Source organism: Podarcis erhardii, assembly GCF_964252035.2.
Source record: "Podarcis erhardii genome assembly, chromosome: 13".
In the NCBI taxonomy this organism is placed as follows: Eukaryota; Metazoa; Chordata; class Lepidosauria; order Squamata; family Lacertidae; genus Podarcis; species Podarcis erhardii.
In genome coordinates this window covers 52,200,500-52,216,830 of record NC_138502.1, presented here as the reverse complement: position 1 = coordinate 52,216,830, position 16,331 = coordinate 52,200,500, and the positions used below count along the sequence as shown (strand labels likewise).

Sequence of the window (16,331 nt, the reverse complement as noted above, 5' to 3'; positions counted from 1 at the left end):
CACACAGGCAAGAGTTGTGTATATTGCTCGACTCACTTTTGCCTTTGGCCCTGCCAGGGGCACCGACTTGACCCCCACGTTGAGGGGGCCCGGTATCACATGTCGTCATATGCATGACCTCATGCGCCCCTCTGAGCATCCCGCCCCCACCCAGTGCATGAGTGCTCACCTGGTGGTGGCAGTGGATGGGCTACACAGCTCTTCACCCCCCGCACAAGCTCTCACCTGGCAACAGTGGGGGGGGGGCGCGTGGAGGGTGATCTTCACCCTCCGTGCATCCCACCCGCCTGGCAGCAGCAGGCTACACAAGATAGTGGCCCCCTCAATATTGAGGGAGCTCAGCCCCCTACCCACAAATAATGAGGGGGCTGAAGCCCTTTCCACACCCTACGGTTGGCGCCACTGGGTCCTGCCCAACACTGGCAAGCGGCCTATGAGGCAATGAGCCCTTGGGCTGGAAACATTTCTCGACCTCAGTGGTGAAAAACAGGCACTCACTCTAATGCGCCCCAGGTCACACAGGGGCTTCAAAGGGCAATATCAGAACCTTAAATCAAACTTGGAAGAAAACTAGCAGCCAGTAGAGCTCTGCTATATGGGATTAAATATTTTATCTATACCTCTTGCCTGTCCTTTCCTGACTACTTCCACAGCTGAGCACTGGCAGCTGGATGACACAAAACACACACAGACAATCTGGCATTCAATGCAGTAAAATCTGTAAAGGAAACATTTGAAACTGTTCCAAATATTTTCCTATCTTAACCTCAGCCTGTTAGGATTTTTCAGGTCATGCAGATATATTGCCTTGATTTTACTACCTAAGTTTATGAAAGTATGTTTTCCCCTGTACATATTAATGTTTGCCTTTATAGCTTGCAATTACTAGGCAAAATCCCAGCTCTGATTACATTTCAGTTATAATTAATGACAACTGAGTCAAAGTTATTATGATGCTATTTGTCATACTGCCTGAAATGTAATTTGGAACATAATACTAAGACCCACTTCTGTGTGACAGTTACTCAGCAACTAAGTCTTCTTAAGATGTCCTGCTGAACATCTTGAAAGCTAACTATATGCAGATTATTTCACAGAAAAACAGCTTCAGGCTAAAAACACAGGGAAAAGTTTCCAAAACCCAGTAGAAAGTGCTTGAATCGATGTCATTGTTTAGTGAAATATGATAATTAACTAATTTAGGCATGCAGAGAAAGCAAAAGGATGAAATGGAAAAAAAGTTACTGAATTGTTCCAACTAGATGTGAAGAGAGGCAGCACTTTCCAGAGTACAGCAAATTAAAATGAACTTCATTTTCTCCTTCCCTCCTTCCACATTAACACAGAGTCTGCTTTAGCATGCCTGTTTTGGGTTGGGGTAATCCCTGGGAGTGTCTGATCAATTTGACTGTCCTGACACTGAATCAAGCTTAAGCATCACTCGATTACTGAATCCAACTTCTTAACTAGCAACTGAATTTATATTCAACTTCATATATTGAAGTTCATATATTGAACTTCAGCACAGTTCTATGAGGCCATCAATTAGCCTTGGGAGAATCGCGAGGGTTACTCCTCTTATATCGGCTCAAGGGCTGCCCTGAGGGAAGTCGGAAGAAAAAAATTCTATGCCAGTAAATTCCATCAATCTGCCTGAGAAAATCTGCATTTGTTTGTTTTAGTATATAAAAATTGGGTAGTTTGGCAGAAGATTGTATGTAAATGCAATAAATAAATGTATAACATCTTGTGACATTGGTACATTTGTCCATAGAAATACAGTGAACTTTAAGGGCTGAAAGCAACGGTGTGCAGTCCATCAACTAGTGGAACTAGCCTAGCCCCCTTAATGTTCCCAGCAGCACCTTTCTGTGTACCTGCTCAGCCAGTGTCTCCAGGCTCCGTGTGTGTGTGTGCGCGCGCGTGTATGTGCGTGCGTACATGGGCATAGCCAGGGGAGCAGGAAGCCCCAAAATCAATAAAAATCTATAAAAATACATAGCTGAGGTTCTCCCCCCCCCCAACAAAAGGCCTGTCTCCCTGACAAAAATCCTGGCTATGCCCATGTGTGCATGTGCATCTCTGTGTTTGTCTCTCTGATTACCTCTGCAAAAGCTGCAAAACTGCATGACCCTGCACAGCAATATACATGCAAGAGCAGGAAGGGGCTGCTTGAAGCAGAACTGCAGCCCCTTCTCCTTCATTGTAAAGGAAGAGCAGCCAGAAAGCCCATGGGGTGGGTGTGGAAGACAAGAACCCTGGAACCGTCATATCTCACTTCCTCCCTCCCCACCTTCAGCCTCCGTGTTTGTGTGTGTCTTTTGAAAGCATGGTGTTTTAATAAAACAACCACCTAGCCCAGGGATAGGAAACCTAAGGCCCGGGGGCCAGATGCGGCCCAATTGCCTTCTCAGTCTGGCCCACAGACGGTCTGGGAGTCAGAGTGTTTTTACATGAGTAGAATGTATGCTTTTATTTAAAATGCATCTCTGGGTTACTTGTGGGGCATAGGAATTTGTTCATTAATTTTTTTCAAAATACAGTCTGGCCCTCAACATGGTCAGAGGGACGGTGGACTGGCCCCCTGCTGCAAAAGTTTGCTGACCCCTGACCTAGCCCCAGTCTGCCAGAACCTGAAAGAACAGCAGCAACATTCAACAACTAACAGCACAATCATAGAAAGGGAGATGATGAAGAAAACTGGGGTGTTTAAAATGGTTTTTTTTAGTGAGAGGGTGGAATCCACCTTCCGCCTGGGGTTGTCTTTTTGAAAGAAACAAAGCAAAGCCACCCCCCCTTTTTTGCAAGGTGCTAGGAATGGGCAAACTGACCGGCTGGGAATGGACTTCCTTGGGAGACTGAAGGTTTTTAGGCATCTGCCAGGGATATTTGAGTGGAGATTCCTTGGGGTCCTCAACTCTACAACCCTAACTGTTCCCCCATGAAAAATTCCACCTCACACCACTGGCTGAAAGGGGATTTCAACAACAGCTCTTTCTCCTCTACCTCATAAAGCCAAAGATTTCACATTCTAAGGAGACACAGATAATGCAGGAGGGCAGATACTCCTCCAGCCATTTCAATAACACCTCATATCCAAAGTAAGGGAAGCAATATTTTAAGTGGACAGAGGGAGGGAAACCAGAATAGTCCAGAAATGTCCTGAGTAGCAATATATTCTTCAAACAGGCTTTTCATACCTACTAGAAGGGGGAAATTGCATTGCTTCAGTTTCCTAATAAAAAATGCCTGTGTTGGAATTAGTCTTGTTCCTGAGAACTCTGCAGCATAATAAAAAAAGTTTCTCCAATGGTTTTCGCCTCAGTTTTCATTGTAAATGGATTTAAGGCAAGCTGCTAAAGTGATTTATTTTACCAACATATTCTGCTGTCATACTAAGATAAACATATAAACTCTTTCCTTGTTAACAAGATTTTAGAACACAGCCTTCCTTGTTACTTCTTACCTCCACATCTTTTTAGAATGTAATTTATTAAATGTGCTGTAATAGCTCCCAAATACATTTCAATTCCTGCCCTGTGAATGGAGGTCTTGATTCAAAACCATTTAAAACTAAATTCCTTGTATCATTTTTTTCCCATGTGGGGAAGATCATTTGAAAAAAGGAGCACCTCACACCACATGAATTTAAAAATTTAGTTGCTTTGGTGGAAACACTGCCACTGTTGGTAAGGAAAACAATCCAAATGTTGCCCAGTAAACAATTAATTAATAAACAATGTATCTGCAAATAAAAGTAACAATCCATCACTCTGATTTAGAGTCTCGAAAGTTCTCAAAGGAGGTCCTCTGTATCCTCTGCCACAATCATTTCAGTGCAGAGAAGGGGTGATGGAATGCAGACATCAATTCATTTCCTAAGCGTCCTGTATCATTTTTGGGGGCATAATCCACAGCCAAATGTGAATGCTTACATTAGGAAGCATTCCAGGTTAGATTATCCAACAATAAAAAAAATTAACATATATTTTAAGAGCTCTTCCAGTTTCCACACATTTATCCAGTAAACACGTAGAACCATCCCAGACATAGTCTCAGGTTCTAAACAATGTACCAATTCCTAAACATAGGAGTGCACATATTTACAAAAGCGTATATGTGCCAAAGAGGCAAAGTACTGGAGGTTTATGATGTGGAAACTAGGGTCTACAGCACTCACGTGTCATGAACCATGTCATGAACCAAAGGATCATCACGTCCTTGTCTGACATGTAATTTCTTATCTTACACTAAGCATATATTGAACATTTACTCAGAACGTCCTGTGTTACAGCTCTAGGTCACTCTGACACCATAATCTAAAAGCCCTTGCTTACAACAGTCACAGGGGACAATGCCAAGCTGAAGACTGTTGGGCAAACAGTTCTGGGAGGAAAAAAACATATCTATTAACATTCTCTGCATAATATCTCTAACTGCCACACACTGGTGACAAATGTGGCACAAGTAGCAATGCCGACAATGCATTAGGTCACATGTGTAAGGCACCAGCATTGTGAGGCAATCTCTCAGTCTACTCCATTTTACTGTCAGAGAGAACAATGTACCATGCTCCGTAGTCATGTGTATTTCAAGAAATTAATTTCTTCTCTTAAGAACATCACAGTTCTTTAGATAGTTAACAAGGACCACAAATAATCTTACTCACAGGGGCATTCTGTTTGATGGTGTCTTCAATAATGATTGAATGAAGCCTGGTATTCTCCCCAGAAAATTATGGGAAATAAAGTGTGTATGTTAAATTCTCCATGTGTGAGAATAAAATTTGAAAAGGCAAAAAACTCCAGTGCTCACAGGCCCAAAACTCACTGTTCATGGATTCATGGATTCTGCAAGTCATTCCTGATTTGTATGCCTATGTGTTTTCCATTTTATGCCCTGGCACCCTATTCAATTGCTATGGCTTTATATGCATGTCTCAGAGAATATGCACATCCGGTGGGTGGGGTGGGAAGAGTCTGCCTTGCTCTCCCACCAGGAGGGCATTCAAAAAAACAATTCCCCTTTTAAGCAGCCTATTTGGCTTAAAGAGGTGTAACCACTATTTCAATAAACACAATGGAGAATTACTGGTATTTTAACACAGAAGTTTCTAAAACCCAAACTAAATATGGAGCGCAATAACCGTGCTCCCTCTTTCTACCCTGCTAGAAATCATAGAATCACAGAACTGCAAGATTGGAAGGGACCTTGACAGTCATCTGGTCCAACCCCTGAAACTAAATCATACATGACAGATGACCATTCAATCTCTGCTTTAAAACCTCCAAGGAAAGAGAGTCCACCACTTTCCAGGGGATCCATTCCACTGTTGAACAGCTCTCACTGTCAGAAAGCTCTTTCTGATCTCTAGTCAGAATCTCCTTTCTTGTAACTTGAATCCATTGGTAAAGGTCCCACCCTCCACAGCAGGCGAAAACAAACTTGCTCTACTTGCCATGTATTAGCTCTTCAGATATGTTAAGACATTCCTGTTTAGAAGGTTCTTTTTAACAGCTAGAAGGCCTCCCTAGGGAAAGTTTAAAAAGGCAGGGACCCCCAAAAGAAAAGGCCCTGAATCTCATTGTCCCTTTCCATACATCCTCCCTAAGAGCAGGTAACTAGGTTATATTTTGGATGGGCTTTGGAATTCATAAGCAATCCTGGCTGTAAATTCTGCGCTGCCTTCTGTGTACAAAGAAGTATTGGACTCAATGGAACCGAGCATGAATATCTAAGCCAAGCTTCCTCAACCTCGGCCCTCCAGATGTTTTGAGACTACAATTCCCATCATCCCTGATCACTGGTCCTGCTAGCTAGGGATCATGAGAGTTGTAGGCCAAAAACATCTGGAGGGCCAAGGTTGAGGAAGCCTGATGTAAGCACAGGATTGCAGCTTTTGTCTGAACGTCACCAGTACTGGCTTTCGTAGTAGAACAAGGGTTTATAATTAGCTAAGATTATCCAGTTGACCTTATTATTCAAACACAGGACTGAGGGGCACACTGACACATCAGTATATATTGTACAAACAATCAGAAAAAGGTCATGATGGTACTAAGGGTGGGAGGGAGGGCGGGAGGGCAGGGAGAACAGTTGGCTGCCCTTTGTACTGAATGTAAAATAGGGAAGCCCCAAATACTAAATTTCACAGAGATAACAGGAATCATCTTGCGAAGGCGAGCAATACTGCTGTGTCTCTGCAACAACTTTCAAATGCAAAGGCACAGAAGAATTAAACCCTAGAGGAGATTGAATGGAAAGAGGTACTTCCAGATCTGTGACACTCACAGAGGCACAGCAGATGCCTCCTCCTGCTCAACCAGGGCTTGTCCACACTTCCGTTTGGCCCAGTACTTTCCCCTGGGAAAACCTGCAGTTTAGCACTGAATTGGAACAAATGAGAGCAGGTTTTCTAAGGGGAAGTGGCCGGGCAAAGGCAACACCACTTGGACCTGTGCCTAGAAAGCATGGGACAAGCAGAAATAAATTGAATAAATAAATGGACAAGCCCCTAGTTAATTTATTCCAGCACAAATGCCTGTGACCCAAGCAGGCCTAACATCCTTTCACCTCTTTATTTCTGGATCCCAAAAAACACATTTCTATATTGTCAGGGAACTGCTATCGGAGCCAGAGGCGGAGGGAAGGCTCCAGAGGGATGCCGGAGAGGGTCCCAGCAGGGAGAGAGGCAGCCCAACTGCTGGGGAAGGAAATCAGCTTAACACCAGGGGTGAAGGGGGGCAGATGGGGGAATCGGCGAGAAGGCTCCAGGACTCTTCACCGGAGACCAGTGGGGAGAGCACGGGTACTCCACTGCCCACACCCTCCCTGCGCAGAAGACTTCCGCGCAGGGAGAGTAGGAAGAGACTTGGCGTCAAAGAACTTTTTTGCTGGAAGAAGTTTAAGAAACGCCCACTGACGGATTCTGCCAGCGACTGAGACAGCCACGAGTGCAAGGCTGTCAAGAGAAAAAGGGTTCAACCAGGCAACCTAGCCAGGAGTGGCGGCAACTTACGCACGAGCAACCCCCTTAGAACCATTACATATATAATTCAAGCTCCCATTTCTGGAGGTAGTTTTATGGCACTTACAACTCTTACATAGGATGCATACCCATATTTTCATATGCTTGTATCAAGCAATGAAAGGCAGATCTGATAAGATGATTGGCACCAAAACATGGTCCTTTTGCCTCGGGTTAGGAAGAATAATGCTGCAACAACCTGAGAAGCACACTTACTCTCAACAAAACATACTTACTTAAAGAAGCAAAATGATCAGCCTCCTAGACTGATGGCACAGAATACAACCAGGAATGAACACCTCAGTCAAGAAGTGTATTTACTTTATATCCTTCCTTTCATCCAAGGAATCCAGAGCAATATTGAAAGACTGCTTGTTTTATCCTCACAGAATGAGGTAGGAAGGTTCTACAGAACAGGTTATGCAGCTGGTAGCATCAGATGTCAGTGCCCCCTCTGACCTTTACGTCTGTAACTATACCATCCACTGCAGTCCAGACAGACCCATCTACCAAGAAGGCATCAACCACCAAACAGTAGTTGATGCCATCAGACTCCCCTGTACAATATTATGCTAGTATGCTATACACCTGAAATACCGCAAGAGCAAAACCTTATTCACTGAAAAAAGCTACTGTGTATATTCCCTGACCTTTTCCTCTTATGGAAAAATGCAGTACCCTTTTTAAAAAAACAATGAGACAAAGAGCTAGCAGTTAGTTGGGCTTAAAGACAGACTTCAGCTTACACAGCTACCTTAATACAGTGTTTCCCACAGTTTGGCAAAACCACCTCCCATCTGCCTTTCTAGAACCTTTTTCCAATTATTTGGGGCAGAGGCAGGAGAAAAGTATTTCAGGTTAGAGGGTACTTAGTAAATTTACAGTTTCAAATATTCCAGGAAACTATGTTATGTAATGACACAGCGCTGTTGACAGGGATTGGGGAGGGGTAGAGCCTGTCCCATATTCTATGACCCCATGCTACCTCCCACTCAAACAAGTGCCAGCACTGTCCCTAAAACTTCTGATAATTTGGCCAGGCTAGACTTCAGATCAGCCCTAGTTGAAATTTTGTGACTGTAAGCACATTTATTTAATGTATGGGAAATTTCAGAATGGCCATCACAATCCTGCAGGACAATATTTCTAATTGTAGTATTTTTATTTCTGATTTAAGTTAACAAGTCTAATACAGTTACAGATAGGTAGCCGTGTTGGTCTGCCATGGTCAAAACAAAATAAAAAAATTCCTTCCAGTAGCACCTTAAAGACCAACTGAGTTAGTTCTAGGTATGAGCTTTCGTGTGCATGCACACTTCTTCAGATACACTGAAACAGAAGTCACCGGACCTTTCTATATAGTGAGAAGGTGGGGAGGGGTATTACTCAGAAGGGTGGTGGGAATGGGTGATTGGCAGATAGCTGCGATGAGCCTGTTGACGACTCTTAACGACTGCAATAGGTCTAACAGGAAAAAGCAAGGGGTGAGAAGGTGATACAGACTCAGATTATGTAGAAGTGAACCAGATCATTTATTAAAACAGATAATTATCACTGGGAGTGCTCTTTTATATCTCATTAGTTAAATGCAACATCACAGAAGGACCCAGCAAATTAAGAAAACACACTAAAAATGCTTAATAATTTAAGTGCCAGGGGTGGGTGGGGTGGGACCGGAAGCATCTCAAGTGAAACATGATTGATACTGAACATCTTAAATTGCCTTTTTGCTACAAGTAACTTTGCATAAGCTGGAATTTGGATGTCTAAATGGAACACGTAGTCACACACTTTTGAGATTTAGTTGGTGTGGATTTGGAAGGCTTAATATATTTTTCAGTGCATTTTTAATTCCTTGGCATTTAGTGTGACTCAACATAAACCCCATGTGAAGCTGCTGCACCACCACTTATTAAAAGTATATTTTCAAAGTGAATTTCAGATAGAACAATCCCCAGCCATCAAGACACAGGACCTGTATGGTTCCGTCAGTGCCTCAGGTCTGATGGAACATTACCTCAGAACCTAGGTAACAGGAGTTTTATTAAGGAGATTGTGTTTTACCTCTCAGACACTGATTTTTTCGGTAAATAGAAATCCTCTCCTGCAAGGTAGGCAGCTGCAGTTCCCCCTCCAAAATAGACTTTCTTCAGGCAAGCAGCAGCTTCATTCTTTACCAGCAGTGCGCCTAGACCAGTGGGGAATCCAAACATCTTATAGAATGACAGAGGCACAAAGTCTGCTTGATGGAGGCTTAAGTCTAACGGAGAAGTGCTGACATAAGATGCCGCATCCAAGAGAACACTCCACTTCCCTGGGACCTCGATGGGGCGGAGCTGCCCAGATTTTATCTGTTCTATCCATGCAAGAGGATATCTAGTCCCTGAAAAATTGCTCTGAGCAGGATAGCAGAACAGGTGAGGTGTTTTGCAGCTGTTCCCTCCAGCCACCAAGTCATCTGTCCCCGACAGTAGATCCTTTGGTTTCACTGGAACTGACAATACATTCATTGCATCAGCGATTGCTCTCATGCCCACCACAGAGGTGTGGTTATCAGTGAGGTAGCAAAAGCGGCTGCCAGGATCCTCTGCTGTTTCAGGAACCCAAGGGAAGGCCTCTGCAACAAGTTTGAGTGCCGCTGTACTGCCTGAAGTGAAGATGACTGTGTAGTCTTCCACAGATGTATTGAAGTGCTGCAGTATCCTGAAAAAATGGAAGGGAAACACAGCATCATGGAAAAGGTCTTTTCCCTCCACTATTTTATACTACTATAATATTTTTCTTGTGTCCTGGCAACCTTGCTAATTCTGTCCGCTGCACCAAGTAGTGGTTTTTACAAAGTTGCCCAATGGCATCATCATTGCCTGTGGGGAATACATACATTTAATTTCCCCTATCAAATAGGAGGTTGACTTTCAATGCACTGCAAAATCTTTTTGACCTGGGGTGGCACTGCTGCAGGAAAGAAAATAGTTCAGCAACCCAAATGGGTAGTTTGATCTAATGCTGGAGAAGGTGCCAGAGGACATAGAGTAAGACCACGTCACTACATAGCAATTAAACACAAAGACATTCTGATCCCATGTCCGCTAGACAAATCTCCAAACTGGATGAGAAGGGGGGGGGGGGAATCTTACAAATGCCAGCATAGGAGTTTGAGGAGACAGGGTAAACTTGTAAAATCTAACAACCTTTGATCAGGAACACAGAGCACTGTCATAAAAACACAAGAAGAATAAAATTGTTTTGTTCCTAAACTATAAATTTAGCATCCAATTTCAAGTTCATCTACTGTATTGACAACTGCAATGGTGTCAAGCACCTGCATGCAGAGAACAGAGAATGCTGCTGTGTGAAAGTAACATGGGAAAGAACTTTTATGGTATTTCCCAAGCAGACTGGGGGGTGGCGGAAATGATGCCATCTGCTGTGATAAAGGCCACACAGTTTTTGGTGGCGGCGGCAGCTCAGCGTGGTCATAAGCAAGCAAGGGAGAGTCCCCCCAAAACTTCCTGTGCGGCTAGCTGGCAACATCATCAGGCTCTATTAAGCATAATTATACATTGGAATGGAAAATAAATATATAATGCCCCTGTATTGTACTGGTAAAGCATGACTGGAAATTTCCATTGAAGCTGAAGAAAACCTAACAGGTTAATTATTAAGTAGGGCTGTATCTTTTTGGCTCAGGCATAAGGTGTTTAAATCACATGAAAAGGATTGCATGACAGGTCTATGCATATGCTAATCTGTAGGCATCTTGTGTGAGAGCTCTTTGTTTTCAAGCTACTGAAGAGAATGGAGATATTAATTCTCTGTCTCCTGTAAACTGCCTCAGGCAAATGGAAGCTGTTTGGATAGAGTCACAGCTTTGATTGTTAGCTCAGGATCAAGATCTTTGTAATCTAAGATATTATGCCTTATGTTTAGACAAGTATAAGAAATTATGTGTCTAACTGAATGTAACTTTTATTGTTTTAAGTTGTTTGGAGTTGTCTGAAATGCCAAAAAAGAAAATTAAAAGCTAGCATAGAAATGAAGGACACGTACTGCAGTGTGGCTTGCACCTACATCACAGCCATCCATCAGGGACAGAGTCAAACTTACGTTTCACTCATCTGGTCACTCCCCTGCCATATCACAGGTGTGTTGTGTGCATATCACAATATGCACACAACACACACAGAGACCACACTATCAACACTTGCACAATCACAGTAGCACACTCATAGGGCACGAGGCTGGGAAACTGCAAATAAGACTTCAAGCCTCAGCACACACCTGTTTTTCATGCTTGGGGGAGGGAAAAGCGAGAGAGGGAGCACCTGGGACTCAAACCCAAACAGCACAAGCCAGAGCAGCTCCCGATCCATCCTGCCACTTACAACTGCAGGGCGGACATTCAACGTAAGGTGTGATAAGACCCAAGCACATGAATTAGACCTAAGCATCAGTTCAACCCTTCCATTTTTGCTTGGATCAAAGATATCTCTGTCACAACATTTCTAGATGGAGGAATCAAGAAATATGGTTAGTTCATTGGAAGCTTATTTATGCCTCATTCCTCCACAACAGATTAATGGAGCAAATGATGAGAAGGTTGTTTTTTTTATATAATGATATTTATTAAGTTTTTGTTTAAACAATAAAAAACATACATAATAACATAGTATTTTCCAATATCCACATTTCATTCTCATCTTTGGAATTCCTCACATCTCTTGTTCCTGCATTCTAAACTCATAGATTTTGCTAGCAAATTATTAACCTATTTCAATTCATATGATGTAGTTTTCCAATATTAAATCTCAAATTTTAGAATTTAAATCACTCTTTTGGAGACTTAATTATAACATACTATTTATCCAAAATTTGTCTTTTCTTTCAATTGCATTTAGATTTGTATTCCTTATAACTAATTTGTTGGAGCCGAACTATTACTAATCTTACATCTTTCTTTAACATTCATACAATTTACAATATTTTTGTAGATAGTCCTTGAATTTCTTCCAATCCTCCTCCACCAATTCTTCTCAAATGATGAGAAGGTTTTTGTTATCATAATTACAATGGGGATTGTTCTGACACGAAGCAAATTAGCCACCTGAAAGGATCCTGCTGTGCAAACACTGTGCAGCTTAACTGGCCCAAATCAGAAAATACTCTTCCAGTTTTACACTATCAGACTTGGTGGAGATTTAGAAAAGCACTGCCCACATTGGCTTATGTATATGAGGCTTATCCCACATGGAGAGCCAGAAGGGGCACAGGGAGTTACTCTGCAAAGGGTCCCCTCTGACTGCAGATTCAAAATATCAATAAGACTCCCTACTGCTGAGGCCATCACTCAAAACAGAACAGATCCCTTTTCATTTCACGGTAGCACCCTGTTGATACTATCATACCTCTTCCATGTGCATCAGTTTATTTAGCTCAGTTGGTCATATGGGCCAGCTGCATATTCCTGCATTGCACTAGAATGACTAGATGATCGTCAGGGTCTCTTCCAGCTCTACAATTTTATGATTCTAAACTAAGGCAGGTGATTCAGAGTGGCAGTTGTGCTCTTCAGGTCCTGTCCTGCTTGTTCTGCTGGACTGTATGAGTGGTGAGAGCAGTGGAGGTGGGAGTTTGAGGGTACTTTCCAGGCTTCACAAAGAGGCCACAGAGGTCCCAGAATGAGCCAACCATGGCTGCTGCCAGGCTCTTTCCACCTCCCTATATGAGCATTTTTTTGTGGGGGAGTGACACCAAAATGAGGAAGGACAGTAACCCAAATACTTTTTTTAAGCAAACCACAACCAGTTTTCTAATCCAACTGAAGTTGGTTTGAGGGGTGAAAACGCATCAAGTATTTTCCAAGAAACTACAGGACTGACAGGAAAAGGATGTGTGAACGTGGCTTCAAAAATTAGCAGTGGAAGCGCACTGGATGGAGAGTAACTGGTGATGTGAACCTGTGCACCCTGCCACTCCATTTCCTTAACGGGCAGAGCCATAGATAGAACAGTCAGGAGTTTGGAGGCTGGCAGTCAGCAGCGTTCCAGCTTACTCTGCAGAAATTCAGACATGCTATTTTTATATTGCAATTATCTCTCTGAAGCCCAAAGAACTTCCTTTTTACATAGAGCTGTTAATTGTTCTCACTCTTTCTTCTTCTTTTAAATTACTCTAGTTCAGATCAATTCCTTGGAAACCTCATTTTGATTTATTTAGTACAAAAGCAGTGCTTTTTTCTCAGAAAAAAAATGGTGCAGGTACTCACCATTAAGTTGATACTGTAAGCGCCACGCTTTCAACATGGGGGGGGGGGAGGCGCTGGTACTGCATATGCTTGAGTACCCCCAGAAAAAGTACTGTACAAAACTATTTTGCAACCGGGACCCGTGCAGTTGCCATTAAACACTCCCCCCCCCAATACTGTTTTATTGTACACAGAAAATGAAGTATAGATTTGCCTAAACTAAGTCTAAGCTCTGCAGCTGGGGTCAGCAACCTTTTTCAGCTATGGGCTGGTCCACCATCCCTCTGACCATGTGGTGGGCCAGACTATATTTGGGGGGGGGGAATGAAAGAATTCCTATGCCCCACAAATAACCCAGAGATGCATTTTAAATAAAAGGACACATTCTACTCATGTAAAAACACACTGATTCCCAGACTGTCCACAGGCTGGACTGAGAAGGCGATTGGGCCGCATCTGGCCCCCGGGCCTTAGGTTGCCTACCCCTGCTCTGCAGATTAGAATGGTGCAGTGACATGAAATTTTGCTCAGAGCTGCGAAAAGTTAATTTTAGGAACTACTCTCATTTGGGGGGTGGGGTTATTTTTATAGTAGAGTTTTATTGCTATGCTTGTATATGTTTGTATGTTTTTTTCCTCTTAGGTTTTATTTCCACATACTGTTTGGAGAGTTTTAAATATTAAGAAGTTTAGAAATCCTTTTAATCGGAATACAATTTTTCATAAATGAAAATTTATACATCTGGAGAATTTCTTCAACATCCCAAGTAACATCATATCCACTCTGTCTTGGCAGAATGTGCAGCAGGGGAGATGAAGGGGCAGTTATGCTTCACTTTTTTCTTCCCACTGAAATTAAGTGGAGGGAAGTTTCTTGTGCCAGGTTTGGTAACAGGTTTGTTGCAGTTTACCTCAGTGAAGATGAACTGGGTGGTGGAAAGATCAGGGCTGTGATGGCACGAAGGCAGCTCTGCCCCATAATATGGGCCACCACTTTGGCACCAAAGGAGTAAGTCCAATAAAACCTTGTCCCTTTGTAGTTCTCCTGATCTCTCATATCAACATGGCAACAATCACCAAAGTATTTAAAGGTATAGTCTCCCTCTATTTTTTTTTTATTATTTTTACCTTCTTATGTTTTCTGACAAGCAGCTAGCTTTTTTAAAAAGGGGTGGGGAACAAACAATATTTGCATTTTAGTACATTAGCAAGCATTATGGAAGTGAGAGCTGGGCCATAAAGAAGGCTGATCGCCGAAGATTTGATGCTTTTGAATTCTGGTGCTGGAGGAGACCCTTGAGAGTCCCATGGACTGCAAGAAGATCAAACCTCTCCATTCTGAAGGAAATCAGCCCTGAGTTCTCACTGGAAGGACAGATCCTGAAGCTGAGGCTCCAATACTTTGGCCACCTCATGAGAAGAGAAGACTCCCTGGAAAAGACCCTGATGTTGGGAAAGATGGAGGGCACAAGGAGAAGGGGACGACAGAGGACGAGATGGTTGGACAGTGTTCTCAAAGCTACCAGCATGAGTTTGACCAAACTGCGGGAGGCAGTGGAAGACAGGAGTGCCTGGCGTGCTCTGGTCCAGGGGGTCACGAAGAGGCGGACACGACTAAATGACTAAACAACAACAACAAAGCATTACCTGGCTCACTAGAGCACGCTGATTCACAACACCATTCAAAATAGTGGATGGCAAAAAACATGAAAATGAATATTTGCTCTAGCACTGATCAGAAATTGCTTCCATTAGTGCAGCTACATTTCACACCTTTCTGGCATAGGAGCTTTTTATTATACAGTATTTCTATATAAAAGTGTTGTTTTCATTACTGGGCCAGGCAATAGAGTATCACATCAGAAAAAGGCACACAGCTAAACAGCAGTCTGGCAAGCATGACATGTGCGGGGCAGATTTCCCATCCTTCACTGCTACCAGAGTGCTACACCCAATGGATGTAATTGGGGTGCAGTTAGGCAATAACGACTTTTGCAAAAGGAAAGGGTGAAATGGCCCCTGCCAAGCAAGGAACATCATCAGTGGGTATACCCAGCAGTTTCCAGGCATGCATGTGATCTGCTCACTTTTCCTGGTAAAACATGTATTGCGGGGGGCAAGTGTCCATGGAAGTTCATGTACGCAAGATAACAATTCAGAAAGCTCTGCAGCTTAGAATGGTGCCTCATTTCCAGGTCCGGCAGCCTAAGCTATTTCAAGAGGGTTGTTCACCTTGCAGGGACATGAAATTACATTCAGCTACATGCCCCCATGATTACAGAGCAGTCAGGCATTGCTTTGGTTTGGCAGTGGGGCTGGACAAGCCAGGGGGACTTGGGCTTTGTGAAGAAATGGGATGATCCTCAAAATACAAGGGCTCTCCTTAAAAGCCCTAAGGGAAACAGCACTCAATCTAGAGAGGGAAAGTCAAAGTTCTGCTGCTGAAGAGTGGCAAAGGAGAGCAGTATCCAACTTCCACCAGCCTCTTCCTCACACTCCCTCCCTCTCAGCTTTGGTTGACAAGCATCCAAGTTGGATTCCATCTCAATGCGTTTCACGTGCAACCAGTTTATAAACCTATTTGGTGTTAAGTTAATGAAGTTGTGGCTTTGGTTCACCCCAGACGGCTGTATTGTCCCTTCTTTTGCTCTACACAAAAGGAGAACGTTCAGGACTTACAAGGAAAAGGAACTTTTTTTAAGTCCGCTTGTTTTAACTTAAATATGCCAGACAGTAGTTTGCTGCATCTCTACTAATGGAAACTCTTTTTAAAAAAAATTACACATCTTGCAATATACAGAGGATATCCCAGCCACTAAACATGTCCATGTACTGCTCAAGATAAGCCCGATGAGTGGCCTTAGGAAGCTGTCGGTGGGATGCAATGATGCTGACCTCCCACTGAAGTTAAAGGCCTTTCTCCCTTTCTCCTGGGATGCTCCTGACAAAGCACACAGCTGAGAGCCACTCATCAACACTGGGGTACCCAGCTGCAAGCCACAGCACTGCTTCTTTAAGTACCGGCTTAAAGTGAAAGGGCAGGGCTTGGGCACTCACATTA

General features: G+C 43.1%; 1 protein-coding gene across 1 annotated transcript in view; it reads right to left on the bottom strand.

The window, feature by feature from the left end:
• The window catches only part of MOCOS (molybdenum cofactor sulfurase), a 97,167-nt gene that overhangs the window by 66,641 nt on the left and 14,195 nt on the right, over nt 1–16,331 (bottom strand). Inside the window, exon 4 of the mRNA XM_081835067.1 lies at nt 9,092–9,730. Coding sequence (XP_081691193.1) covers nt 9,092–9,730 — 639 coding nt within the window. The remainder of the gene's footprint in view (nt 1–9,091; nt 9,731–16,331) is intronic.